The sequence below is a fragment of the Saimiri boliviensis genome, chromosome 2 (assembly GCF_048565385.1).
Source record: "Saimiri boliviensis isolate mSaiBol1 chromosome 2, mSaiBol1.pri, whole genome shotgun sequence".
NCBI lineage: Eukaryota > Metazoa > Chordata > Mammalia > Primates > Cebidae > Saimiri > Saimiri boliviensis.
In genome coordinates, this window is record NC_133450.1 from 186,286,985 (window position 1) to 186,314,759 (window position 27,775).

A 27,775-nucleotide genomic window follows, 5' to 3' on the forward strand; every position below is an offset into this window, starting at 1 on the left:
GCTGAGGCGAAAGAATCGCTTGAACCCAGGAGGTGGAGATTGCAGTGAGCCAAGATTGCGCCACTGCACTCCAGCCTGGCGACAGCGAGACTCTGTCTCAAAAAAAGGAGTTATGTGGTGGCATGAGCCTATAGTCCCAGCTACTTGGAAGCCTGAGGCAGGAGGATCCCTTGGCCCAGGAGGTTAAGGCTACAGTGAGCTATAATTGTGCCACTGCCCTCCAGCCTGGGTGACAGAACCTTGTCTCTAAAAACAAAAAACACAAAACAAAAAAAGAAGAGGGGGGAACTTTACAATGTTTCTAAAATTCAAGGGTGTTTCAGACTCGAGCCCAATGAGAAAAGAAAGCAATCCTACACAGGTCACACAGACAACAAGATATACTACGTTGCAGTCAGTAAAAGACCGGTGAGCAACGTAAGTCTGTGGAGAGGTGGGGAAAGGAAAGACAAGTGAAATTAAAGCTGAGGAATCCATTCACTGTCTCAATCTGAGAAAGTGGGGAAGAGCAAAGGAGAGAGCCAAGACTAAGAAACACGACAGAAAATGGACAGAAAACATGTATCAAACATTAAAAATATGCATAGCTCCTGGGCATGATGGCTCAGACCTGTAATCTCAGCACTCAAGGCGGGTGGATCACAAGGTCAGGAGATTGAGACCATCATGGCCAACATGGCGAAATCCCATCTCTACTAAAAATACAAAAATTAGCTGGGCATAGTGACATGCTCCTGTAATTCCAGCTACTCGGGAGGCTAAGGCAGGAGAATCCCTTGAATCTGGGAGATGGGGGCTGCGGTGAGCCAAGATTGTGCCACTGCACTCCAGCTTGGCAACAAGAACAAGATTCCATCTCAAAATATACACAAAAAATATGTATAGCTTGTAATATCAATTGTAGGAATTTACACTAAGGAAATAGTGATGGGTAAACAGTTTGAACTGTACATCTTTTTTTTTTTTTTTTTTTTCCCCAAATTATACAGACGGGGTCCCACTATGTTGCCCAGGCTGGACTCAAACTCTCCTGGGCTTAGGCAATCCTCTCGCCTTAGCCTCCCAAAGCACTAGGATTGCAGACATGAGCCACCATGTCTGGCTACTACATACCTTTAATGGCAATAAGGTAGGTCACCACATGAATATGCTAACATTTATTGAATGAATTCCCTATTACCGAACATTTACGCCATATCCAAATTTTTAGTAATACAAAAGATATGGCAATAAACATTCTTTTATCTAACTCCAGGGGCCTCCTCTCAGCTCTGGGGCGTAAGGGGGGAAATAAATAAATAAATACAGGGCAGGGTGTAGTGGCTCACGCCTGTAATCCTAGCACTTTGGGAGGCCGAGGCAGGCGGATCACCTGAGGTTAGATGTTCGAGATCAGCCTGGCAAACATGGTGAAACTCTGTCTCTACTAAAAATATAAAAATTAGTCCGGTATGGTGGCAGACGCCTTTAATCCCAGTTACTTGGGAGGCTGAGGCAGGAGAATCACTTGAACCCAGGAGGTGGAAGCTACTGAGTTCTGCCTGCACTCCAGCCTGGCTGACAGACTTTGCCTCATAAATAAATAAATCTGGCTGGGGACAGTGGCTCATGTCTGTAATTGCAGCACTTTTGGCAGTCAAGACAGGCAGATCGGCCGGGCGCGGTGGCTCAAGCCTGTAATCCCAGCACTTTGGGAGGCCGAGGCGGGTGGATCACGAGGTCAAGAGATCGAGACCATCCTGGTCAACGTGGTGAAACCCTGTCTCTACTAAAAATACAAAAAATTAGCTGGGCATGGTGGCGCGTGCCTGTAATCCCAGCTACTCAGGAGGCTGAGGCAGGAGAATTGCCTGAACCCAGGAGGCAGAGGTTGCGGTTAGCCGAGATCGCGCCATTGCACTCCAGCCTGGGTAACAAGAGCGAAACTCCGTCTCAAAAAAAAAAAAAAAAAAAAAAAGACAGGCAGATCACTTAAGGTCAGGAATTCAAGACCAGCATGGTCAACACAGTGAATGAAACCCTGTCTCCATTAGAAATACAAAACTTAGCTGGGCGCGGTGGCTCAAGCCTGTAATCCCAGCACTTTGGGAGGCCGAGGCGGGTGGATCACAAGGTCGAGAGATCGAGACCATCCTGGTCAACATGGTGAAACCCCGTCTCTACTAAAAATACAAAAAATTAGCTGGGCATGGTGGCATGTGCCTGTAATCCCAGCTACTCAGGAGGCTGAGGCAGGAGAATTGCCTGAACCCAGGAGGCAGAGGTTGCGGTTAGCCGAGATCGCGCCATTGCACTCCAGCCTGGGTAACAAGAGCGAAACTCCGTCTCAAAAAAAAAAAAAAAAAAAAAAAGACAGGCAGATCACTTAAGGTCAGGAATTCAAGACCAGCCTGGTCAACACAGTGAATGAAACCCTGTCTCCATTAGAAATACAAAAATTAGCTGGGCGCGGTGGCTCAAGCCTGTAATCCCAGCACTTTGGGAGGCCGAGGCGGGTGGATCACAAGGTCGAGAGATCGAGACCATCCTGGTCAACATGGTGAAACCCCGTCTCTACTAAAAATACAAAAAATTAGCTGGGCATGGTGGTATGTGCCTGTAATCCCAGCTACTCAGGAGGCTGAGGCAGGAGAATTGCCTGAACCCAGGAGGCGGAGGTTGCGGTGAGCCGAGATCGCGCCATTGCACTCCAGCCTGGGTAACAAGAGCGAAACTCCGTCTCAAAAAAAAAAAAAAAGAAATACAAAAATTAGCCAGGCATGGTGGCATGTGCCTGTAGTCCCAGCTCCTTGGGAGGCTGAGACAGGAAAATCACCTGAACTAGGGAGGCGGAGACTGTAGTAAGACAAGATCACGCCACTACATTCCAGCCTGGGCAACAGAGTACGACTCTGTCTCAAATAAATAAATAAATCCACGTGTCTGTGCTATGTCAATATCTTCTACACTCTGAACTGTGAATCTAAACTGCTCCTACAAAAGAGGCACTACAGCACTGGCTAGCTAAGATCAGTAATGGTACTTCATAATAAATAGGTCTTGAATTCCGATGTTTCGCCAAAGAATCATGACTTTGTGGAAGGAGGATCAACATTAGAATTTATAATTATTTTGGATTTAAGTGACATAATTCTTATAAGTTTTATATCTAGCTATAAATTGATTTCTAATCCTTGATTTTAGAGATCTCTGTCAAAAAGGACTAAGTCCTAGCTTTGCACAGTGGCAGTATCATAGCCAACGATGTTTATCCGAGTACCATTATTGCTAAATGAAAACTTTTCCCAATACTCCGCTGTGACAACTTGCAAAATTTAGTAGGCATTGGCAATTTTTGACAGTCTCTATGGAGACTGAATTTTAAAAAAAAGGACTAAATCCTAAGAGCCAGCTTTGGCAAGACACCTTGATTTTACCTAGTACCCACCACCAAAGTTACCAAATAAACTTTGACAACATACAACAGAGGTTTAGCTACTTTAAGCATCTAAACAAACATTTGTTAAAAAGAAATTCCTAGGCTGTAAAATCAGAACCCTATTTAGCATTGCTTTTACGTGTTTACAAAATCCCATCACCTATTTCCAAATGATACCAATCTGAAAAAAAAAGGAGGGAATAAAAGGATTGGTCCAATAGTCTGATATCATAAGAATTTATTTCTTAGGCCGGGCGCGGTGGCTCAAGCCTGTAATCCCAGCACTTTGGGAGGCCGAGGCGGGTGGATCACGAGGTCGAGAGATCGAGACCAACCTGGTCAACAGGGTGAAACCCCGTCTCTACTAAAAATACAAAAAAAAATTAGCTGGGCATGGTGGTGCCTGCCTGTAATCCCAGCTACTCAGGAGGCTGAGGCAGGAGAATTGCCTGAACCCAGGAGGCGGAGGTTGCGGTGAGCCGAGATCGTGCCATTGCACTCCAGCCTGGGTAACAAGAGCGAAACTCCGTCTCAAAAAAAAAAAAAAAAAGAATTTATTTCTTCCTATGGAAGAAATACCTGGTATATGAGGAGATTATATAAAATAAATAAATGGAAAGTGATTTCTTTTTTATTATTTTTTGAGACTGTCGCCCAGGCTGGAGTGCAGCAGTGGCGTGATCTTGGCTCACTGTAACCTCTGCCTCCTGGGTTCATGTGGCTGTCCTGCCTCGGCCTCCCAAGGAGCTGGGACTACAGGTACATGCCACCATACCCGGCTCATTTTTGAATTTTAGTAGAGACGAAGTTTCACCATGTTGGCCAGGATGGTCTCAAACTCCTGACCTCAGGATCTACCCGCCTTGGCCTCCCAAAGTGCTGGGATTACAGGCATAAGCCACCATGCCCAGCCTCTTTTTTTTTTTTTTGAATGGATTCTCAATCTGGCACCCAGGCTGGGGTGCAGTGGCATAATCTCAGTTCACTACAACCTCCGCCTCCTGGTTTCAAGCGATTATCCTGCCTCAGCCTCCCGAGTAGCTGGGACCACAGGCATGTGTCATTACACCCGCCTAATATTTGTATTTTTAGTACAGATGAGGTTTCACCATGTGGGCCAGGCTGGTCTCAAACTCCTGGCCTCAAGTGATCCACCCACCTCTGCCTCTCAAAGTCCTGGGACTACGTGAGCCACTGTGCCTGGCTTGAAACTGATTTCTATATACCCAAGGATGCTAATATTAATATACAAATTATCCAGGAGAAACTCTCTACACAGGATACTTTCAGCTTTTTGTTCCGTGGTGACATTTCCAGGTATAAGGTCTTCTACTCAGAATTAATGGGAGCTTTATCCTTAACTTGCAAACTACTGGAGAGCAGAGATTGTAATCACATATCTGGTATATGAAGGGATTATAAACTCTTTTTTTTTTTTTTTTTTTTTTTTTTGAGACGGAGTTTCGCTCTTGTTACCCAGGCTGGAGTGCAATGGCGCGATCTCGGCTCACCGCAACCTCCGCCTCCTGGGTTCAGGCAATTCTCCTGCCTCAGCCTCCTGAGTAGCTGGGATTACAGGCACGTGCCACCATGCCCAGCTAATTTTTTGCACTTTTAGTAGAGACGGGGTTTCACCATGTTGACCAGGATGGTCTCGATCTCTCGACCTCGTGATCCACCCGCCTCGGCCTCCCAAAGTGCTGGGATTACAGGCTTGAGCCACCGCGCCCGGCTAGGGATTATAAACTCTTAATAAAAATAGTGTTAAATAATGATAATACGGCCGGGTGTGGTTCTCATTTGTGTAATTCCACTTTGGGAGGCAGAGGCAGGCCGATCACCTGAGGTCAGGAGCTCGAAACCAGGCTGGCCAACATGGCAAAACCCTGACTCTACTAAAAACACAAACATTATCTGGGAGTGGTGGTACATGCCCATAATTCCAGCTACCTGGGAGGCTGAGACACTAGAATCGCTTGAACCTGGGAGGTGGAAGTTGCAGTGGGCCAAGATTGTGCCACTGTGCTCCAGCCCTGGGTGACGGAGTGAAACTCAGTCTAAAAAAAAAAAAAAAAAGGCTGGGCGCGGTGGCTCAAGCTTGTAATCCCAGCACTTTGGGAGGCCGAGGCGGGTGGATCACGAGGTCAAGAGATCGAGACCATCCTGGTCAACATGGTGAAACCCCGTCTCTACTAAAAATACAAAAAATTAGCTGGGCATAGTGGCATGTGCCTGTAATCCCAGCTACTCGGGAGGCTGAGGCAGGAGAATTGCCTGAACCCAGGAGGCGGAGGTTGCGGTGAGCCGAGATCGCGCCATTGCACTCCAGACTGGGTAACAAGAGCGAAACTCTGTCTCAAAAAAAAAAAAAAAAAAAAAAAATATATATATATATATATATATATATATATATATATATATATTTATTTATCTTCTCTCACAACTTACTTCCTGAGCATAACTGCATTAAGACTTGAGGACCAGGCAGGGTGGGTAGTTTGGGAAAAAAAAAAAAGACTTGAGGACCATATGGTTGTGTATTTGGCCACTGAGAATCAAGAGCCCTCTCCAAGGGCTATTTTGAGCTCCAAAAAACTCACTGTGTGACTGAAAGGAGCGACACCTTTTGTTGCATATTCTACCACTGTATTTTTGAGCCCCTACTTCAGTTCTTCTCATCATCATTTTAGAATAAGAAAACGTAAGATTCAGCCGGGTGTGGTGGCTCATGCCTGTAATCCCAGCACTTTGGGAGACCGAGGCAGGCGGATCACGAAGTCAAGAGATTGAGACCATCCTGGTCACGGTGGAACCCTGTCTCTACTAAAAATACAAAAATTAGCCGAATGTGGTGGCACGCACCTGTGGTGCCAGCTACTTGGGAGGCTGAGGCAGAAGAATCACTTGAACCCAGGAGGCAGAGGTTGCAGTGGGCTGAGATTGCACCACTGCACTCCAGCCTGGAGACAGAGCAAGACTCTGTCTCAAAAAAAAAAAAAAAAGAAAACTCAGCCGGGCGCGGTGGCTCACGCCTGTAATCCTAGCACTTTGGGAGGCCGAGGTGGGTGAATCACCTGATGTCAGGAGTTCAAGACCAGCCTGGCCATCATGGTGAAACCCCATCTTAAAAAAAAAAAAAGAAAACGCAAGGTTTATCTAGCTGAAACACAATTTTAAAAGATGAGGGTTTACTGTACAAACAATACTTTATTAACAATATAGAAATTTAAAATGCAAGAAAGATCACTCAGAATCCTCTCTTTTTTTTTTTTTTTTTTTTTTTTTTTTGAGACGGAGTTTCGCTCTTGTTACCCAGGCTGGAGAGCAATGGCGCGATCTCGGCTCACCGCAACCTCCGCCTCCTGGGCTCAGGCAATTCTCCTGCCTCAGCCTCCTGAGTAGCTGGGATTACAGGCACGCGCCACCATGTCCAGCTAATTTTTTGCACTTTTAGTAGAGACGGGGTTTCACCATGTTGACCGGGATGGTCTCGATCTCTCGACCTCGTGATCCACCCGCCTCGACCTCCCAAAGTGCTGGGATTACAGGCTTGAGCCACCGCGCCCGGCAGAATCCTCTCTTAAAATCTGTTTTTCGTTTGTCAGATAGATTCCTGTTTAGTCTTTGATCACATATATTATAATTGTACACAGCTATTATCAGCAGAGACAGGATTTTGTATCTCATTTCATTAAATATTTTGAATGCTTTGCACATTTGTCTCCATAATAATGCTAAAGCCTACATAATACTATACAGATTTGATTTATCACAATTTACTTAAGTATTTGATTGTTAGTATTTAGATTAAGCAGCTTCTGATGATTATCGTGTTAAAAAAGACTTTTCCTTTGTATAAATTCTCAGATATTAACATCTTAGGTGAAAAGGTATAACATTTTTAGACTCTTCTTTCAACAAATACTATGTACTTATTTATTTATTTTTTTTGAGACAGCATCGTGCTCTGTCACCCAGGCTAGAGTGCAGTGGTGTAAACCCATTTCACTGCAGCCTCGACTTCGCAGACTCAAGCCGTCCCCCACTTCAGCCTCCTAAGTAGCTGAGACCACAGGCACAAGCCACCATAACCAGCTAATTCTTAATTTTTTTGTAGAGATGGGGGTCTCACTACATTGTCCAGGCTGGTCTTGAACCTCTGGGCTCAAATGATCTTCCTGCCTCAGCTCCCCAAAGTGCTGGATTACAGTCATGAGCCACTATGCCTGGTCAATGTGTACTTTTGAAGTATTTTTTTTAAATTTTGGTTGTGGTTCCAGCTACTTGGGAGGCAGAGGTAGGAGGACTGCTTGAGCTCTGGAGGCTGAGGTTGCAGTGACCTGAGATTGTGACACTGCACTCCAGCCTGTGACAGAGCAAAATTTGGTCTCAAATTAAATTAAAAAACATTTTTTTTGGCCAGGCGCGGTGGCTCACACCTGTAATCCCAGCACTTTGGGAGACTGAGGCAGGCGGATCACAAGGTCTGGAGTTTGAGACCAGCCTCGCCAATATGATGAAACCCTGTCTCTACTTACAAAAAAAAAAAAGTTTTTAAGTTTTGGTGGCAATGTGCCTTATGAGAACTGGGTACTACTTCAGGCTAGAATGTAATGGCACAGTCTCAGTTCACTGCAATCTCTACCTCCCAGGTTCAAGAGATTTTCCCAGCTTCTCAAGTAGCTAGGATCATAGGCGCCCGCCCACCACCACGCGGAGCTAATTTTTGTATTTTTAGAGATGGGGTTTCACCATGTTGGCCAGGCTGATCTCGAACTCCTGACCTCGTGATCTGCCCACCTCAGGCTCCCAAAGCGCTGGGATTATAAGCATGAGTCACCACGCCTGGCCCATGAATTATTTTTAAATGTTTAAGGTATCTGAAATGTGCCTGGCATACAGAAAGCAGCCATTTACAGGACAGAGAAAGCTCAATTCTTAAACAGTGAATATGGCCAGAAATATATCAAAAGCCTAGAGCCATCAAACCACCATCACCTCTTCCTCCTCCAGCAACCACTACTGTTAATTAGATCAACAACTTACTAAGCACTTATTTTTCCAGGCACTGTGCTAATCGACAACTTATTTAATTTAATCTTCTTCATGACTCTGCTGGGCAGGTACTATTCTCTCCATTTTGTTTTTTTCTGGCTTCCTTCTATCCATATAAACTACTCTCTCCATTCTAAAGGTGACAGAAAAAAGGCCTTCGAGAAGACATCTGGCTTGTTAAAAGGCACAAAGCTAACAAGATAGAGCTGAGACTCAACTCACAAATCTCTGAACTCAAATATATAACAAAAATGACTTAATCAAATTTGTTGATATAAATATAAATTTCTTTTTTAAGAGACAGAGTCGTCCGGGCACGGTGGTTCACGCCTGTAATCCCAGCACTTTGGGAGGCCGAGGCGGATGGATCACGAGGTCAGGAGTTCAAAACCAGCCTGGCCAAGATGGTGAAACCCCATCGCTACTAAAAATACAAAAATTGCCCAAGCATAGTGGCACACACCTGGAATCCCAGCTACTCAGAAGGCTGAGGCAGAGAACTGCTTAAATCCAGGAGGTGGAGGTTGCAGTGAGCCAAGATCGTGCCACTGCACTCCAGTCTGGGCGGCAGAGCAAGACTCCGTCTCAAAAAAAAAAAAAGAGAGACAGACAGGATCTATTTCGCCCAGACTGAAATGCTGTGGCATGATCATGGCTCACTGTAGCATTAAATTCACAGGCTCAGTTGATCCTCCGACCTCAGCCTCCCAAGCAGCTGGGACTACACATGCGTACCACCAAGCCTGGCTAATTTTTGTATTTTTGGAAGAGACAGGGTTTCACTATGTTGCCCAGGCTGGTCTCGAACTCCTAGGCTCAAGCAATCCAGCCACCTCGTCCTCCCAAAGTGCTGGGATTTACAGGCATAAGCCACTGTGCCAGCCTAAAGCACATTTTTTCTTTTTTCTGAGACAAGAGTATCACCCTGCTGCACAGGCTGGGGCACAGTGGCATGATCTTGGCTTACTGCAACTTCTGCCTTCCAGGTTCAAATGATTCTTGGGCCTCAGCTTTCCGAGTGGCTGGGAAGATAGGTGTGCACCACCACACCAGGCTAATTTTTATTTTTTTTTTTATTTTTAGTAGAGTTGGTTTTTTGCTATGCTGACCAGGCTGGTTTTGAACTCCTGGCCTCAAGTAATCTGCCTGCCTCAGCCTCCCAAAGTGCAGGGATCACAGGAGTAAGTCACCACGCCCAGTCCCCTAAAGCATTTTCTAAAAGGTTGTATCCCTTTGGGAAAATAAAATAGACAAAGCGAATTGAATAAAAATCTGTCCAGAGCAAACCCATACTTAATCATTTTGCTTCCTTGCGTCTCAAACTGACTTTGATATTCCCTATGATTTCAGGAATCTGAGTATGCAAACTCAGACATAACCTTACAGCTATTTTCTCAACCCTGGTGCCTACCACTCTACCCCTAGCTCTGAAATTACACTGCCTCAAAGTTCTCCTTCTCATCTGGCCAATATTAACAGCATCCAAAAACTCATTTGTCTGCTTCATTATGATCCACAAAGTCCACCTATAAAGTCAGCAGTGTATCTCTACCTATTGCTTTGGGCAATAGTGAAAAAGAAAAAAGCAATCTCAGCACTTTTAGAGGCCACAGTGGGCATATCATGGGGCCAGGAGTTTGAGACCAACCTGGCTAGTATGATGAAACCTCATCTCTACTAAAAAAAATACAAAAATTAGGCCAGGTGAGGTGAGCACGGTGGCTCAAGCCTATAATCCCAGCACTTTGGGAGGACGAGACGGGTGGATCAAGAGGTCAAGAGATCGAGACCATCCTGGTCAACATGGTGAAACCTCGTCTCTACTAAAAATACAAAAATTAGCTGGGCATGGTGGCACACGCCTGTAGTCCCAGCTACTCGGGAGGCTGAGGCAGGAGAATTGCCTGAACCCAGGAGGCGGAGGTTGCGGTGAGCCGAGATCGCACCATTGCACTCCAGCCCGGGTTAACAAGAGCGAAACTCCGTCTCAAAAAAAAAAAAAAAATTAGGCCGGGCACAGTGGTTCGCATCTGTAATCCTAGCACTTTGGGAGGCCGAGGCAGGCAAACTGCCTGAGCTCAGGAGTTCGAGACCAGCCTGGGCAACATAGTGAAACCCCGTCTCTGCCAAATAAAAAAGAAACTAGCCGCGCATGGTGGCGTGCGCCTGTAGTCCCAGCTACTTGGAATGCTGAGGCAGGTGAACTGCTTGAACCCGAGAGGCGGAGGTTGCAGTGAGTCAAGATCACGCCACTGCATTCCAGCCTGGGTAACAAGAGTGAAACTCCGTCTCAAAAAAAAAAAAAAAGAGTTCATGTCTAAAATTAAATACCTCAAATTGGGGCCGGGCGCGGTGGCTCAAGCCTGTAATCCCAGCACTTTGGGAGGCCGAGGCGGGTGGATCACGAGGTCAAGAGATCGAGACCATCCTGGTCAACATGGTGAAACCCCGTCTCTACTAATGGTGCAAAAAATTAGCTGAGCATGGTGGCGCGTGCCTGTAATCCCAGCTACTCCGGAGGCTGAGGCAGGAGAATTGCCTGAACCCAGGAGGCGGAGGTTGCGGTGAGCCGAGATCACGCCATTGCACTCCAGCCTGGGTAACAGGAGCGAAACTCCGTCTCAAAAAAAAAAAAAAAATACCTCAAATTATGTACATCATCACTCTGCCTATCACCATCCTTCTTCTCAACTAACACCCCACCCTCACCCCGTTCAAGAGTCCTCCTTTCTTGAATTCTTTTCTGTAGTCTCCTGGTTTTCCTGAGTTCCCTGCTCCTCCACAGCAAGCAGTTCTTCTTGCCCTGTAAATGTATGTTTTTCAAGGTTCTGTCCTTAGCTTATCTGTCAATATCAGTGGTTCTTAACCATTTTTGGCTCATAGCACTGTCTTTGAAAATCTAAGGACAAAAACTAAGAACTACTTCCCACACCACCCCGCAACAATCTTAACAAGAAAGTATACATATAATCAAAACTTTGCAATTTTAGGGAAAGTTTATACAACTCAAGCCAGGAATGCCTTCTCTACTCTCCCCATGGTAATGTAACAATTTCAATAATTCCTTCTATATAAGTGCCTGCCAAATGACTAATTTCAATCCTTACTCTCTGCCAAGCTTCAACTAATTGATGAAAAGGACAAAACCCAAATCTGTACCTTAACATTCACTCTGCCATCTTTCTAGTTACACAAGTTCAAGACATTAGTATCAATTTTGTTTTTGTTTTTGTTTTGAGACAGAGTCTTGCTCTGTTGTCCAGGCTGGAGGGCAATGGTGTGATCTCGGCTCACTGCAACCTCCGCCTCCTGGGTTCAAGCGATTTTCCTGCCTCAGCCTCCTGAGTAGGTGGGATTACAGGCACGCACCACCACGCCTGGCTAATTTTTACATTTTTAGTAGTGACGGAGTTTCACCATGTTAGCCAGGCTGGTCTCGAACTCCTGACCTCATAATCCACTCACCTCGGCCTCCCAAAGTACTGAGATTACAGGTGTGAGCCACTGCACTCAAACTATTAATTTTGGCTTTTTCCTCTACAGGTTCTAGCTCTAAGACATCTTTTCTCTGGCCGGGCGCGGTGGCTCAGCCTGTAATCCCAGCACTTTGGGAGGCCGAGGCGGGTGGATCACGAGGTCAAGAGATTGAGACCATCCCGGTCAACATGGTGAAACCCCGTCTCTACTAAAAATACAAAAAAAATTAGCTGGGCATGGTGGTGTGTGCCTGTAATCCCAGCTACTCAGGAGGCTGAGGCAGGAGAATTGCCTGAACCCAGGAGGCAGAGGTTGCGGTGAGCCAAGATCGTGCCATTGCACTCCAGCCTGGGGTAACGAGAGTGAAACTCCGTCTCAAAAAAAAAGACATCTTTTCTCTGTCTGCTCCTAGCGCTCTGTCACTGTTCTGGTTTAGGCCCTCATTATCTCTCATATATACCATGGCATAGCCTCCTGAAATTGCTCTCCCTAAAGGATTGCTTAAACCACATCACTTCCTGTTAAAAATCCTTGGGACACTATGTCCCTATGGCTCACAGAATAAAAGCTTAGCTTGGCATTCAAGGGTTTCCACAATTTTATCCTAATCAACCTTTGTGAACAAATCTCACAACTGTGAGTTGCAAATCTTACAGTTTTCTTCTAGACACTTAAAGCTCCTGTCATACTAGATTTTCAATATTCCTCATAAATTGTTAATACTTGCCTCATAAAAATTCTGATTTTGGGCAACAATCCTGCAGGATGCAGGATGTGCACATGTACCCCAGAGCCCAAAGTACAAAAAAAAGAAATACTTTTTTTTTTTTTGAGGTGGAGTTTCGCTCTTGTTACCCAGGCTGGAGTGCAATGGCGCGATCTCGGCTCACCGCAACCTCCGCCTCCTGGGTTCAGGCAATTCTGCTGCCTCAGCCTCCTGAGTAGCTGGGATTATAGGCACGCACCACCATGCCCAGCTAATTTTTTGTATTTTTTTAGTAGAGATGGGGTTTCACCATGTTGACCAGGTTGGTCTCGATCTCTCGACCTCGTGATCCACCCGCCTCGGCCTCCCAAAGTGCTGGGATTACAGGCTTGAGCCACCGCGCCCGGCCAAAAAAGAAATACTAAGAAAAAAAAAAATCTCCTGATTTCCAGCTTCTCTTTTAAAAAGAGAAAGAAAATCTTATTTTTTTTTTGAGATGAAGTCTCGCTATCTCACCCAGGATGGAGTGCAATGGCACGATCTCAGCTCACTGCAACCTCCGCCTCCCAGGTTCAAGTGATTCTTCTGTCCCAGCCTCCCGAGTAGTTGGGATTACAGGCACCCGCCATCATGCCCAGCTAATTTTTTCGTACTTTTGTAGAGATGGGGTTTCAGCATGTTGGCCAGACTGGTCTCGAACTCCTGACCTCAGCTGATCTGCCTGCCTTGGCATTCCAAAGTGCTGGGATTACAGGTATGAGCCACCGTGCCCGGTCAAATAATTTTTTTTTTTTTTTTGAGATGGAGTCTCGTTCTGTCACCCAGGCTAGAGGGCAGTGGCGCGATCTTGGCTCACTGCAACCTCCACCTCCCAGGTTCAAGCAATTCTCCTGCCTTAGTCTCCTAAGTAACTGGGACTACAAGCAACCACCACCACACCCAGCTAATTTTTGTATTTTTAGTGGAGACGAGGTTTCACCATATTGTCCAGGCTGGTCTCGAACTCCTGACTTGTGATCCGCCCACCTGAGCCTCCCAAAGTGCTGGGATTACAGGCCTGAGTCACTGCAGCCAGCCAAGAAAATCTTTTAACATTAAGCCCAAATTCATACATGGCATCAGCTGGCTGAAGTCAGGAATTCCTTCTGTAGTTCTTTGTAGCCTCTACCACTCCTTACTGTCTTGTGCCTAACAAACTTCCTTTCACTTAGCTTTTCTGTCTGGCTCTGCAGGCAATCTGAATTTGCATAAGTCTAAACCACAAAAATATATCTAACCCATCCCAGCTGCCAGACCCATGTTCTAATTAAGGTTATACCACCTCTACTTCTTTAACGACTGTATTGTTACTAATGATAAAAAAACAACAGTTGGCTATCCTTGCTGTTACTGCTGTGCTCAGTGGGGCCAAGAAATTTGGGGATTGATTGTTAGCCCACAATAGAGGGACATTCTACATCAAAACTTTACTATTGAGAATACAACATAATCTCTCCTACCTCTGAAATCTTCACACATTATCCAAAGAAAGTTCCAATTATTTAAATAATTTCCTCTCTTCAAATCATGGGGAAAGGTTATATAACCATTTTTACTGCTGCTAGTACTGCTAAATAAGTAAAATATTGCTAACTTAGAGTATTTCCCAGATGCATGGAGACACCTTTTCAGCACCAGGTATTATCACTCCCATTTTGCAGATGCAAAAACAAAAGCACAAAGAAAGTAATCATTTGCCCAATGTCACAAAGCTCAAGAGGAGCACTGCTCCTCGTTCCCTGCTTTGGTTCTGGAAGCTAACCAAAAACAAATAAATGCTAACTCTAAAATGAAAACAGCTCCCCTTACCCCAATCACTAGGTTATGAGGATGCAGGAAGACAGAAAGAGGTAGGAATTAAAAGTAGGTTAAATTATTATGTATCATGTTTGCCTTCAAAACAGTGTCAATAAATTCAAGAAGCAAGAGACCATGATGATTAATTCAGTTTACAATTCAGTAATATTTGCAGGGCTAAACAGTGTGATACATGGGGAGTGGAATGAACTCTTCCAAGCAGGAGACTCTTTCTATTCCAAGTTACAAGGATAACAGTTCTCAACCATAAGTGGGCAGCTGGAGAGACCAAGAAAAGGAAGTTCTGTGGAAGCCTGTTGCCACCACTTAGTTTTGAAAGGCTTCTGCTTAATACAAGCCACTCTCAATAGAAGAGGAAATGAAAGCTTGGCCCCAACCACCATGGTATTATTTCCTTCCTCAAAATTGTTTAAATTTTTGCGTATGTCCTTTATAAACAGACCAACCACCATGGTATTATTTCCTTCCTTAAAACTGTTTAAATTTTTGCCTATGCCCTTTATAAACAGACACTTCTCCAAGTACTTAAGACTTTTTTTAATCTAGAGCAATCTTCTCTCTTTTAATGATCTAAAATGTGTTTCAGTCCAGGGTCAATTTACTCACACATATGACATTACTTGTCCATTTGCACAGGGTGAGGTGAAAACGAAGGGAGGGCGGGGCATAAGCATTTCCCACCCATAGGCCCTAGGCCCTGCCTTTTTTCAACTGCCATTCCTCTGACATCATGCTATTAGTGAACTCTGTTCCAATTGTTTTCTCTATCTGACTTATTTTATTCCGGCCTATAATTGGGTTGGTTACAAAGCTTACTGAGAAATTTTTCCCTTCACTCATTTATACCTGTCTTTCTAGTCACTCTTTTTTTTTCTTTTTTTTTGAGATGGAGTTTTGCTCTTGTTACCCAGGCTGGAGTGCAATGGCACGATCTCGGCTCACCACAACTTCCGCCTCCTGGGTTCAAGCAATTCTCCTGCCTCAGCCTCTCCTGAGTAGCTGGGATTACAGGCACGCGCCACCATGCCCAGCTAATTTTTTTGTATTTTTAGTAGAGACGGGGTTTCACCATGTTGACCAGGATGGTCTCGATCTCTTGACCTCGTGATCCACCTGCCTCGGCCTCCCAAAGTGCTGGGATTACAGGCATGAGCCACCTCCCCCAGCCGCATCATTATTTCTTAACTCTTTCCATTGAGGACTATGATTTAAAAACCGGCATAAAAGATGAGGCAAAAACAAAGAAAAAACAATCCTCTAGAAGCAGCACATCCAGAGAGCAACGGCCTAAAGAAATATAGTCCTTTGAAGACTTATCATTAAAGAAATGTAGGCATGAAAAAAGAAGCACAAGAAGAGAGGAAATGTCATCAACGGGAAGGAATGGAAAGGAAGGTAAGGCAAGTCCCTCCAGAAAGAAACAGATGGGAAAAGTAGAAGCAAGAGGTTCTAGAGCCAGTAGAGCAATATATCCAGGACCTAGGGGAGAATTCACAGCCCCCGAGACACTTACCGTGTTGCATTTTGTGCCACACACCACTTGCCTATGATTCAACCACTGAGATGCAAACACTTTATTAAGGGTCCCAAGTTGAAACTCTCTCTCCTTCAGGAGACCAGGAAGTTGCTGTGCTGCATAACCATGCAACACTCGCGAGTAGCTGGTTTCATTCTGCAGCCTGACTTCCCGGTTCTTCAGGTAGTATACCAAGGATCTCTTCACAGGAGGAAGTCTTTTCCTTTTGTGAAGCGAGTGATCCCAGCCAAACTGTGGAAAGCAACATTAGAAATCAGGGTTTTGGCTACTCTTGTTTAGAACGGATCCTACGGTATTACAGAAATCACCAACAACTCACACTGCAGGATTTACAAACGTAAGAGAACAAGAATCTCAATCCAGTAAGTCGCTTAACTCTTCCAACATTGAAAAGATGTTGCTCACAGTCAAACTTACCTATGCGAATTACAAGGCCTGAAAGTCAAGGGAATGAAATGCAGAATAGAACAAGCTAAAAGGTTTACTAGACCTTTTAGGAGTGAAGGATTGAAGGAAATGAGAGGTCGAGTGTTTCCCATATCTACCTGGGCTGCATCTCTACCCATCCCCCTTCTCCCTCTCAGTCTGTACTCCTAGTGGAACACGGAAGATACAGTCCAAGGAGCCAGGTCTTCCGGGGATGCACAATCAATGGCCGTTCCTCTGTCATCAAGCCCGCACTCCAGGCAGTTGCAGAATTCGAAAACTCAACCACCAACGGGATAGTAGATCCCGGAAAATCACAGGCCACATCTAGGTCCAAGAAGGCCTTCCTCTCCAAAGGGGGCAGTATAGAGATGATACCTGGAAACTGTTGTTTCTTTTGGGGTCCAGATGCCAAAATGCTCAGCTCAGGTGTGGGCATACATATAGGGAGACTCCTTCCTTCCTCGAGGAGGGACGTAATCATCCCAGCTTATTAAGGCCCATGGAAGGTAGAGTTCACTCCCCATCCTGATATCTCCTTGGCGGCTGGTTTTGTTTCAGATTCCCTTAACTTCGGTTTCTCCTTCCTCCAGAGCCAAAATTCTGGTTTCTTTTCAAGCCCTATCCATGGCTGCAGTACTCCCGCGGATTATGTCCCATTGCTGAGTTCCCCTTTGGCTCCTCACCGCCCTGGCCTATATGCCCTCCAGTTAACTCCAGAGGGTCCAGCCCTGACTCTATAGGGCCTAACCCCATTCCTGTTTTGCCTCTGACTACAGACCTTGAACCCCGATTCCTTTCGCAGGATATGCGGACCCTAAATACCTCTCGGTGCCTCGGCCTCATCACCCAGGTCCCGGCCTCTCAGCCCTCACCTGCGGGTCCTGAGTGTCGCTCCCAGCTCCCGGCGAGGCCGGCGCTTTCCGCTTCCTGCTAACTGCTTTCCGGGCCATAGTGGACAGCGCTGCCGCGGCCCCGCAGCCACATGGGGCGAGGGAAGCGAGGGGTAGCAGGACGGCGGGTCATATACTGGGCCCCGGGGCCGCGCACCTTAGTGCGCCCGGCCCGGAAAATGGCCCGGACCCGGAGCGGCAGCAGAAAAAAGGCAAAAAGAAGGGAAAGCGAGAGGAAGGATTGGGGCTGAGAAAGGGAAGGGGAAACGAGAACGACAGGCTTTCCGACGGCAGAGCCTGGAAGGACGGCGAGCGGCTAGAACCAAAACACCCCCTCCCTCGCCCGCGCGCCGTCACCTTTGCGCAGCCGCACTTCGGACAGCGTCGCCCAGGAGACGCCGCCGGAACAAGAGGGGCGGGATTTAGGGCTTGGCAGAGAGTTCGGTGCTGTTTCCCCGCCGCCGCCAGACCTTTAACAACGGTCGTTTGGCAGCCGCTGGAGGTGGACGAGCTGGGGCCAAGGGAATCTGGCTTCTGGCCGCCGATCTCCGACCCCAGCCCGCCCATCTGCAGGCACCCGGAAGTGAGGACAACCAGCCCTGCTGGAGGAAGGAATCCTCTGTAGTGCTGGCCTTAACCCGGTAGCAGCCATCGGTTACCTCCCATATCTAGCACCAAACGGTTCCCTTAATCTATCACAAACCGTGCCCTGGCGCCAAGGACTGGACAGGGGGTTGAGAGGTGTGGCAGAAACCACCCCCACCCCTCAAAGTGAAGTCCAGTCGGGAAACCAGGCCAGTGTGGCCAGACTTCATACACTGCTGAGAACCTGCCCAGCGCAACCAACCCAGGCCGCCCGATGGGACTCTGGCTACCCTCTTCCCACCCCTGGGTAGCTCTCAGGCTCCATTCTCCGCTCTGTCTTCTCCGAGTCCTTTCTCTTGGACAAGCTGCTTCAGCCCCTCAGTCACCTTCCCCTTAAACTGTGACTGCGACTTCACCATCCCCTTCACCATTCCCATGACCTGCCATCTAAACCACATGGTCTTTTGTGCTTTATGAAGTAGGCATCACGCTGTAACTTATCTGTCACTGCCTGCCTCACTCTTGGAGTCAGGTTGTGTCTCCATTAGAGGAGATTGGGAATTTTGAACCACAGGAAATAGAGTGGTCATTTTTGGCTTGCCAGTCCAGTTAGAGCTGGAATTGGCCGCCAAACAAGGGGGCTTCATCAGGATCACCCTTGCCTCCATTTTTGGAAGATCTTGAAGGAATATGACTGCCAGCCTTCACTTTCCACAAGCAAACAAACCCTCTGAGGAGGCAGGATGCTCTTGCTTGGAGCTGGTTGGCCTCAGGCTGTGGTGCCCAGTTACCTGCTGGTCCCTTCAGGCTTCAGGCCTCAGGTCTCATACCTCCAGGGAGTTCTGTTGGCCCATCTGAAGTTCTGCCTACAAGGAGATTTGGATTTGTTTTCCAAGTTGAACCAAAGACCAGATTGAAACAGGATCTCCTGCCATCAGCATTGCCACTAACCACTAATGTCTTGGGAAAGGCAGTTCCATCTTATTTGGTCAGGCCTGTCCCTTTAGAGATATGCACATAGTGAATGGGTCAGGAGTGGGTCAGCTTGCTTTTTTGAGTCTGTTCTAGTTATGTCTTGCCCCAAAATGCTCTGGATGACCCAGGAGCCCTTGCACAAGAGTCTGGAATCCTTTGAGAATCTCTAGGGTCAGACTGGGCTTGGATCCTAGTCTCCTCTGCCAGTGGCACACTGGGCACTGCTGCAGGCTCTTTCTCAAAGTTCCTTTACTTCATCTTCACATCCCAGGAACTATCCCCAAATGCACCTTATAGCAGAGCTCACCATTCCTTCCTTCCCTTTTTTTTTTTTTTTTTGAGACTTAGCCTTGCTCTGTAGCACAGACTGGAGTGCAATGGCACAATCTTGGCTCACTGCAACCTCTGCCTCCCAGGTTCAGGCAATTCTCCTGCCTCAGCCTCCTGAGTAGCTGGGGTTACAGGTGTGTGCCACCACGACCAGCTAATTTTTGTATTAGTAGAGATGGGGTTTTGCCATGTTGGCCAGGCTGGTCTCGAACTCCAGATCTCAGGTGATCCACCTGCCCCAGTGTCCCAAAGTGCTAGAATTGCAGGTGTGAGCCACTGCACCTGGCCAAGAGCTCACCGTTTCTACGCAAGTAAAATAGAATGAAAGTCTATTTCTAGAAGAAGAAATTTTGAATTTTGAAGAATCTTCTAATAGAAGAAATTTTGGAAATTTAAAAGTTCATAATTGCTTTTGAAAGACTGCAGCCTGGTGCGGTGGTTCACGCCTACAATCCCAGCACTTTGGGAGGCCAAGGCAGGCAGATCACCTGAGGTCAGGAGTTTGAGACCAGCCTGGCCAACATGGTGAAACCCTGTCACTACTAAAAATACAAAAATTAGCCGGGCATGGTGGCAGGCTCTGGTAATTTCTGCTACTTGGGAGGCTGAGGCAGGAGAATTGCCTGAAACCAGGAGGCAGAGGTTGCAGTGAGCCTAGATCACATCACTGCACTCCAGCCTGAGCAACAGAGCAAGACTCCCTCTCAAAACAAACAAAACAAAAATCTGCTAGCAGGCGGTTGCAGTGGCTTATCCCAGCAATTTGAGAGGCAAAGCTGGGGGGATCACTTGAGGTCAGGAGTTTGAGATTAGTCTGACCAACATGGTGAAACCCCTTCCCTACTAAAAATACAAAAATTAACCAGCCCTGGTGGTGCATGCCTGTAGTCCCAGCTGTTTGGGAAGCTGAGGTGGGAGGATCACTTGCATCCGGGAGGCAGAGGTTGCAGTGAGCTTAGATTGTGCCACTGCACTCCAGCCTGGACAACGGAAGGAAGAAAGGTAGTAGGTAGAAAGGAAGGAAGGAAGGGAGGAAGGGAGGGAGGGCAGGCACAGTAGCTGACCCCTATAATCCCAGCACTTTGGGAGGCTGAGGCAGGCAGATTGCTTGAACTCAGGAGTTTGAGACCAGCCTAGGCAACATGGCAAAATGCTGTCTCTACAAAAACATACAAAAATTAGCTGAGTGGGGTGGCATGCACTTGTAGTCCCAGCTACTTGGGAGTTGGGAGGCTGAGGTGGGAGGATAGCTTGAGCCCAAAAGGTGGAGGCTGCAGGTGGAGAGCCAAGATCATGCCACTGCACTCCAGCCTGGACGAATCAGACCCTGTCTCCAAAAAAAATCAAACACAAAGTAGTAATTCTTTTTTTTTTTTTTTTTTTTTTGAGATGGAGTTTCGCTCTTGTTACGCAGGCTGGAGTGCAATGGCGCGATCTCGGCTCACCGCAACCTCTGCTTCCTGGGTTCAGGCAATTCTCCTGCCTCAGCCTGTTGAGTAGCTGGGATTACAGGCACACGCCACCATGCCCAGCTAATTTTTTGTCTTTTTAGTAGAGACAGGGTTTCATCATGTTGACCAGGATGGTCTCGATCTCTTGACCTCGTGATCCATCCGCCTCGGCCTCCCAAAGTGCTGGGATTACAGGCTTGAGCCACCACACCCGGTCACAAAGTAGTAATTCTTGTTTTTATTTTTATTTTTTGAGAGACAAGGTCTCACTTTGTTATCCAGACTGGAGTGCAGTGGCACGGCATGGATGTGCCACCACATCTAACTTTTTTTTATTTTTTATGGAAACAGGGTGTCACCTTGTTGCCTAGAAGTTCACTTCAGCATAAGCCATCCTCCCACCTTGGTCTCCCAAAATGCTGGGATTACAGACATTAGACACTGAGCCCAACCAAAGCAGTAATTCCTAAATGTAATTAGTAATGCCTAATTTCATGTTTATGAAGTTTGAAAACAGGCACAACTGATTGATGGTAAGAGAAGTTGCTCACTACACTTAAGCAGGGTTATTAACTTGCAGGGGACCTCAGAGAGCCTTCTGATGTTCTGATATTTATTTTTTTTCTTTTTGAGATGGAGTCTCACTCTCCCACCTAGGCTGGGGTGCAGCGGCGCGATCTCAGCTGACTGTAACCTCTGCCTCCCGAGTTCAAGGAATTTTCCTGCCCCAGCCTCCCAAGTAGCTGGGACTGCAGGCCTGGAGCGAGGATGTGGCCTGTATATTGCCTAGAACTGTCTGTACCTGCTGTTCTTTTGCTTATGCCTTAACTTTTGGTTACCTTGATTCCCTGTTCTCCTGCCTCAGAATGAGAATAACTTGATCAAATCTGCATTCAAAAAATTAGCTGCAGAATGCGGAACAGAATAACAAGAGACCATAGTGGTTCTTTTAGGAAGCCAGATGAATTTGTCTATCTAAGAGATCTTCACAAGTGGTCCAAGCAACAGGTGACAGAGACTCTGGTGGTTTGGAGATGGGAATAGACTTAGAACGTGTAAAAGATAAAATCAGCAGAAATGAGGACAGGGTATGAGACTGATGAGAGGCAAAGATTATTCCCAAGCTTTCATATGTTTAGCGCGTATTTTTGTTTTGTTTCATTTGTAGTGCTGAGAGCAAAGTGATGAATTCAATGTTCTGTAACCAGGTTAGGACTACGATTTAAAATTTTTTCTCGGGCCAGGTGCGGTGGCTCAAGCCTGTAATCCCGACACTTTGAGAGGCCAAGGCAGGTGGATCATAAGGTCAAGAGATCGAGACCATCTTGGTCAACAAGGTGAAACCCTGTCTCTACTAAAAATACAAAAAATTAGCTGGGCATGGTGGTGAGTGCCTGTAATCCCAGCTACTCAGGAGGCTGAGACAAGAGAATTGCCTGAACCTAGGAGGCGGAGGTTGCGGTGAGCTGAGATCATACCATTGCACTCCAGCCTGGGTAACAAGAGCGAAACTCCATCTCAAAAAAAAAAAAAAGAGCCGGGCGCGGTGGCTCAAGCCTGTAATCCCAGCACTTTGGGAGGCCGAGGTGGGTGGATCACGAGGTTGAGAGATCGAGACCATCCTGGTCAACATGGTGAAACCCTGTCTCTACTAAAAATACAAAAAAATTAGCTGGGCATGTTGGCACGTGCCTGTAATCCCAGCTACTCAGGAGGCTGAGGCAGGAGAATTGCTTGAACCCAGGAGGCGGAGGTTGCGGTGAGCCGAGATCGCGCCATTGCACTCCAGCCTGGGTAACAAGAGCGAAACTCTGTCTCAAAAAAAAAAAAAATGTTTTCTCCTTCCTAGCCTGATTGTCTCCTAAAGAGTACAAAGGATCATGCAGGATGCAGTCAGAAGAAAAAACACAGAGGAGTCAAACTCACACCTTGTAGTCACAGCTACTTAGGAGACAAGGTGTAGCAGGAGGACTGCTTGAGCCTGGAAGTCCAAGACCAGCCTGAGTAACACAGCAAGACCCCATCTCTTTTTCCTTTTCTTTTTTTTTTTTTTTCAGATGGATTTTCGCTCTGTCGCCCAGGCTGGAGTGCAGTGGCACGATCTCAGCTCACTGCAACCTCTGCCTCCTGGGTTGAAGCCATTCTACTGCCTCAGCCACCAAGAGTAGCTGGTACTACAAGCGTGCGTCACCAACACTTGGCTAATTTTGTATTTTTAGTAGAGACGAGTTTTCCCCATGTTGCCCAGCCTGCTTTGGACCTCCTGGCCTCATGTGATCTTGATCTGCCTGTCTTGGCTTCTCAAAGTGCTGGGATTACAGGCATGAGACACCATGCCTGGCCTCTCCTCCATTATTAAGTTTCATAGTATTATGTCTCTCCTTTGTAGTACTTATCATAATTAGAATTTTACATTTATTTTATGGTTATTATCTAATGTCTTCCCCCATTAGAATGTAAGCTCCTTGAGAACAAAAAACTCTGGCTATTTATATATATATTTTTTGGAGACAGGGTCTCACACTGTCACCCAGGTTGGAGTATAGTGGTGTTGATCACAGCTTACTGGAGCTCAATTGATCTTCCTGCCTCAGCCTCCCAAGTAGCTGGGACTATGGGTACACACCACTATGCCCAGCTAATTTTTTTTTTTTTTTTTGAGACGGAGTTTCGCTCTTGTTACCCAGGCTGGAGTGCAATGGCGCGATCTCGGCTCACTGCAACCTCCGCCTCCTGGGTTCAGGCAATTCTCCTGCCTCAGCCTCCTGAGTAGCTGGGATTACAGGCACGTGCCACCATGCCCAGCTAATTTTTTTGTATCTTTAGTAGAGACGGGGTTTCACCATGTTGACCAGGATGGTCTCGATCTCTTGACCTCGTGATCCACCCGCCTCGGCCTCCCAAAGTGCTGGGATTACAGGCTTGAGCCACCGCGCCCGGCTGCCCAGCTAATTTTTATATTTTTTGTAGAGATGGGTTTTGCCATGTTGTCCAGGTTGGTCTCAATCTCCTGAACTCAAGCAATCCAACTGTGTTGCCCCCCTCAAAGTGTTGGGATTACAGGCGTGAGCCGTGGCACCTGGCAGATAACCATTGTATACGTCTTAATGTGGTGTCTTACAGTTCTTTTTCACATGTACCTATATCTGTGTCTATAAACACTATATCCATATGTAGGGTTTTTTGTTTATTTTTTGATACAGGTTCTCACTCTCACTCAGGCTGGAGTGCAGTTTCATGATCATGAGTCGTTGCAGTCTGGGACTCCTGGACTCAAGTGATCTTCCTGCCTCAGTCTTTCCAGCAACTACAGGCACATACCACTGTGCCCAGCTACTTCTTAAATTTTTCTTTTCTGTAGAGATGTTGTCTCCCTACATTGTTCAGGCTGATTTTGAACTCCTGGCCTCAAACAATCATCCCATCTCAGCCTCCTAATGTTGGATTACAGGCATGAGCCACCACTCCTGGCCCACATCTAGTTCTTTTAAAAGTTGATTTTGAACTATACTATTTTGTTTTACTTTTATTTATTTTGGCTTTTTATTTTTTGAGACAGTCTTGCTTTGGGCTGGAGTGCAGTGGTGCAATCTTGGTTTATTGCAATCTCTACCTTCTGGGTTCTCTACCTTCTGAGGCTATCCTCCTGCCTCAGCCTCCCAAGTACCTGGAGTTACAGGTGTGCACCACCACGCCCAGCTAATTTTTGTATTTTTAGTAGAGACGGGGTTTCGCCATGTTTGCCAAGCTTGTCTTGAACTCCTCAACTCAAGTTATCCACATGCATCGGCCTCCCAACGTGCTGATATTACAGGCGTGAGCCACAGTGTCCAGCCCTCAAACTATACTATTTTGTAGCCTTCAAATAAAAACCCCAACAGTTCCAATCTTCTCTAACCCCACTCCTCCAATTCAGTCCTTATAAACATTTCATCACAATGCAATGTGCTGGTAGAGGCTCATTAAAGGACCTATATCTGTTACCTTCTCTTGCCTTGGTCTTGCGAGGAAGAATAAACAAGAAATACTATAAAGTGCTTTGGGAAAATTGAATTGTGTTATACTTGCTTAGAAACAGTATCTTCTCTTGTTTATTTGCATGGGTTTCCTGGAACAAACAAAGTGGATGTTAATACAATTCCCTGTTTGACTCTACCCTTCCTGTGTTGGTGCTAATTAACGATCCTGGCTAGCAAAGGGGCAAGGGAGAGCTCAGGAGGAAAGTATTTCTGTTTGGAAAAAGGATTTGGAATTTTGATTCATACAAACATAATAAAAATATAACAAGGAAAGCGACCCAGAGGACATAGGACACAAACGAACACAGATGGTAAGCCCTCAAAAATGGCTCTCTGATGACATAGAGATGTTAGAGGTCTCTGAGGCATGGAATAGCAATTATTTCACCTACTGTGGAAATATTTTGCAGATCCTGAGCATAGGTAATTTATCGTTTTTGTTTGTTTGAGCATAGGTTATTAAAAGTAGGAAATACAGGCTGGGCGCAGTGGCTCATGCCTGTTATCCCAGCACTTTGGGAGGCTGAGGAGGGTGGAACACTTGAGGTCAAGAGTTTGAGACCTGCCTGGCCAACATGGTGAAACCGTGCCTCTACTAAAAATACAAAAATCAACTGGGCACGGTGGCTCACACCTGTAATCCCAGCATTTTGGGAAACCAAGGTGGGTAGATCACAAAGTCAGGAAATCAAGACCATCCTGGGCAACATGGTGAAACCCCGTCTCTACCAAAAATACAAAAAAATTAGCAGGGTGTGGTGGCACGTGCCTGTAATCCCAGCTACTCAGGAGGCTGAAGCAGGACAATCGCTTGAACCTGGGAAGCAGAGATTGCAGTGAGCTGAGATTACCCCACTGTACTCCAGCTTGGGCAACAGAGCAAGACTCTGTCTCAGGAAAAAAACAAAACCAAACCAAAACAAAAATTATCCAGGCATGGTGGTGCATGCCTGTAATCCCAGCTACTCAGGAAGCTGAGGCAGGAGAATCACTTGAACCCAGGAAGTGGAGGTTGCAGTGAGCTGAGATTGTGCCACTGCACTCCAGCCTGGGCAACAGAGCAAGACTCCATCTCAGAAAAAAAAAAAGTGGGAGATAGAGATAGCTTATCTCTTAAACATATAGTTTTAAAGAAAAATAAGGCCAAAAATAACAAATCATGCAACCAGACAAGAGATAAGCCAGAACTGGAACCCATGAACTCTGGTCTACATAATTTTTTTTTCCTTCCTTCCTTCTTTCCTTCCTTCCTTCCTTCCTTCTTTTCTTCTTTCCTTCCTCTTTCTCTCTCTCCTTCCTTCTTTCCTTCCTTCCTTCCTCTCTTTCTCTCTCTCTTTCCTTCTTTCCTTTATTTCTTTTGGCAGGGTCTGCAGCCCAGGCTGGAGTGCAGTGGTACAAGCCCAGCTCACTGCAACCTTTGCCTCTTGGACTGAAGCCATCCTCCCACCTCAGTTCCTAAGTAGCTGGGGCTACAGGTGCATGCCACTATGCCCACCTACTTTTTGTATTTTTTGTAGCGATGGCGTTTCACCATGTTGCAGAGGCTGGTCTCCTGAGCTCAAGTGATCTGCGTGCCTCGGCCTTCCTTAAGTGCTGAGATTACAGGCGTGAGTCACCATGCCAGGCCCATAATTTTCAATAGTACCACATTAAATATCTGGGTCCTGTTGACATTGCAAGTGGTAATCTATTTTTGCATTTTCCTTGTACTCTCATGTTTTCTCTTTATTCAGAACCTGAAATATTTTATAGAGAACATCTACTACTTTGAAAGCAGAAATTCTATTTCTATATGTTATGTATAATTTGGCACACATTGGTAGAATTTGTGTTAAGTACAGTACAAACAACTTCTCTTTTTATTTTATTTATTATTTTATTATTTTTTTAAGCCTAGGGCACCTGATATTCCCAGGTGGTTTCCCATCCAAGTACTAACCAGGCCCATCCCTGCTTAGCTTCCAAGATCAGGCGCATTTAGGGTGGTATGGCCGTAGACAGTACAGAAAATTTCTATTTTATTTATTTTTTTAGAGACATGGTCTCACTGTATTGTCCAGGCTGGACTCACAGCTCAAGAAATCCTCCTGCCTCAGCCTCCCAAGTAGTTAGGACTACAAGTGCATGCCACCATTCTCAGTACAGACAATTTTCAATCATTCATGAATTGATCATAGAGTTTGTAAAGTTTCAAGAGTCCTTGTTTTGTGTTGCTCCTGCCTGCTAAATAATCTTACTTTTATTGGTAACCTTAATAAGAAGAGAAAGCAAAGGAAGAGACAAAACTTTTCTACTTAATAAGCTCAAGTAATTTATTTATTTATTTCATTTTTTGAGATGGAGTCTCACTCTTGTTATCCAGGCTGGAGCATAATGGTGTGATCTTGGCTTACTGCAACCTTCACCTCCTGGGTTCAAGCGATTCTCCTGCCTCAGCCTCCCAAATAGCTAGCTGGGATTACAGGCATCTGCCACCATTTGGCTAGTTTTTGTATTTTTGGTAGAGACAGGGTTTCACCATGTTCATGCCAGGCTTGTCTTGAACTCCTGACCTCAAGTGATCCACCTGTCTTGGCCTCCCAAAGTGCTGGGATTACAGACATGAGTCACTGCACCTGGCCAAGTAATTTATTTTTTCAAAAATCGGCTGGACACAGTGGCTCATGCCTGTAAATCCAGCACTTTGGGAGGCTGAGGCAGGCAGATCACTTGAGGTCATGAGTTCAAGACCAGGCTGGCCAACATGGTGAAACCACATCTCTACTAAAAAATACTAGCTGGGCATGGTGGTGCACCCTGAAATCCCAGCTACTGGGGAGGCTGAGGTAGGAGAATTGCCTGAAGCTAGAAGGTGGAGGTTACAGTGAGCTGAAATCATACCACTGTATTCCAGTCTGGGCAACAGAGCAAGACTCCATCTCAAAAAATAAAAATAAAAATAAGAGACAAATAGTGAATTGGAAGAAAAACAATGTACCTCATGATACTCATGCTATTTTCCTACTGCCTTCATACATTTCTGAAATGACTAATGTGGGAATTATAT

General features: G+C 46.0%; 1 protein-coding gene, 1 non-coding gene and 1 pseudogene across 7 annotated transcripts in view; 1 reads left to right on the forward strand and 2 right to left on the reverse strand.

The window, feature by feature from the left end:
- DCAF12 (DDB1 and CUL4 associated factor 12) overlaps positions 1 to 17,724 on the reverse strand; it is a 63,399-nt gene extending 45,675 nt beyond the window's left edge. For all 6 annotated transcript variants that reach the window (XR_012516629.1, XM_074394982.1, XM_074394981.1 and 3 more), the window contains exons 1-2: positions 17,352 to 17,724; positions 16,027 to 16,281 (exon numbers count right to left, since the gene is read on the reverse strand). Coding sequence is in view for 5 of the 6 variants with exons in the window: in XM_074394982.1 (XP_074251083.1) it covers positions 16,027 to 16,281; positions 17,352 to 17,429 (333 nt within the window). In the remaining variant the exon portion in view is untranslated. The remainder of the gene's footprint in view (positions 1 to 16,026; positions 16,282 to 17,351) is intronic.
- On the forward strand, positions 3,212 to 3,353 carry LOC141583820 (U4 spliceosomal RNA). Its single transcript, XR_012516716.1, has one exon. It is a non-coding gene; the product is annotated as a U4 spliceosomal RNA (small nuclear RNA).
- An 8,895-nt stretch (positions 17,725 to 26,619) lies between the features above and the next one.
- On the reverse strand, positions 26,620 to 26,728 carry LOC120366433 (5S ribosomal RNA; annotated as a pseudogene).
- Between the last annotated feature and the right edge of the window lie 1,047 nt (positions 26,729 to 27,775).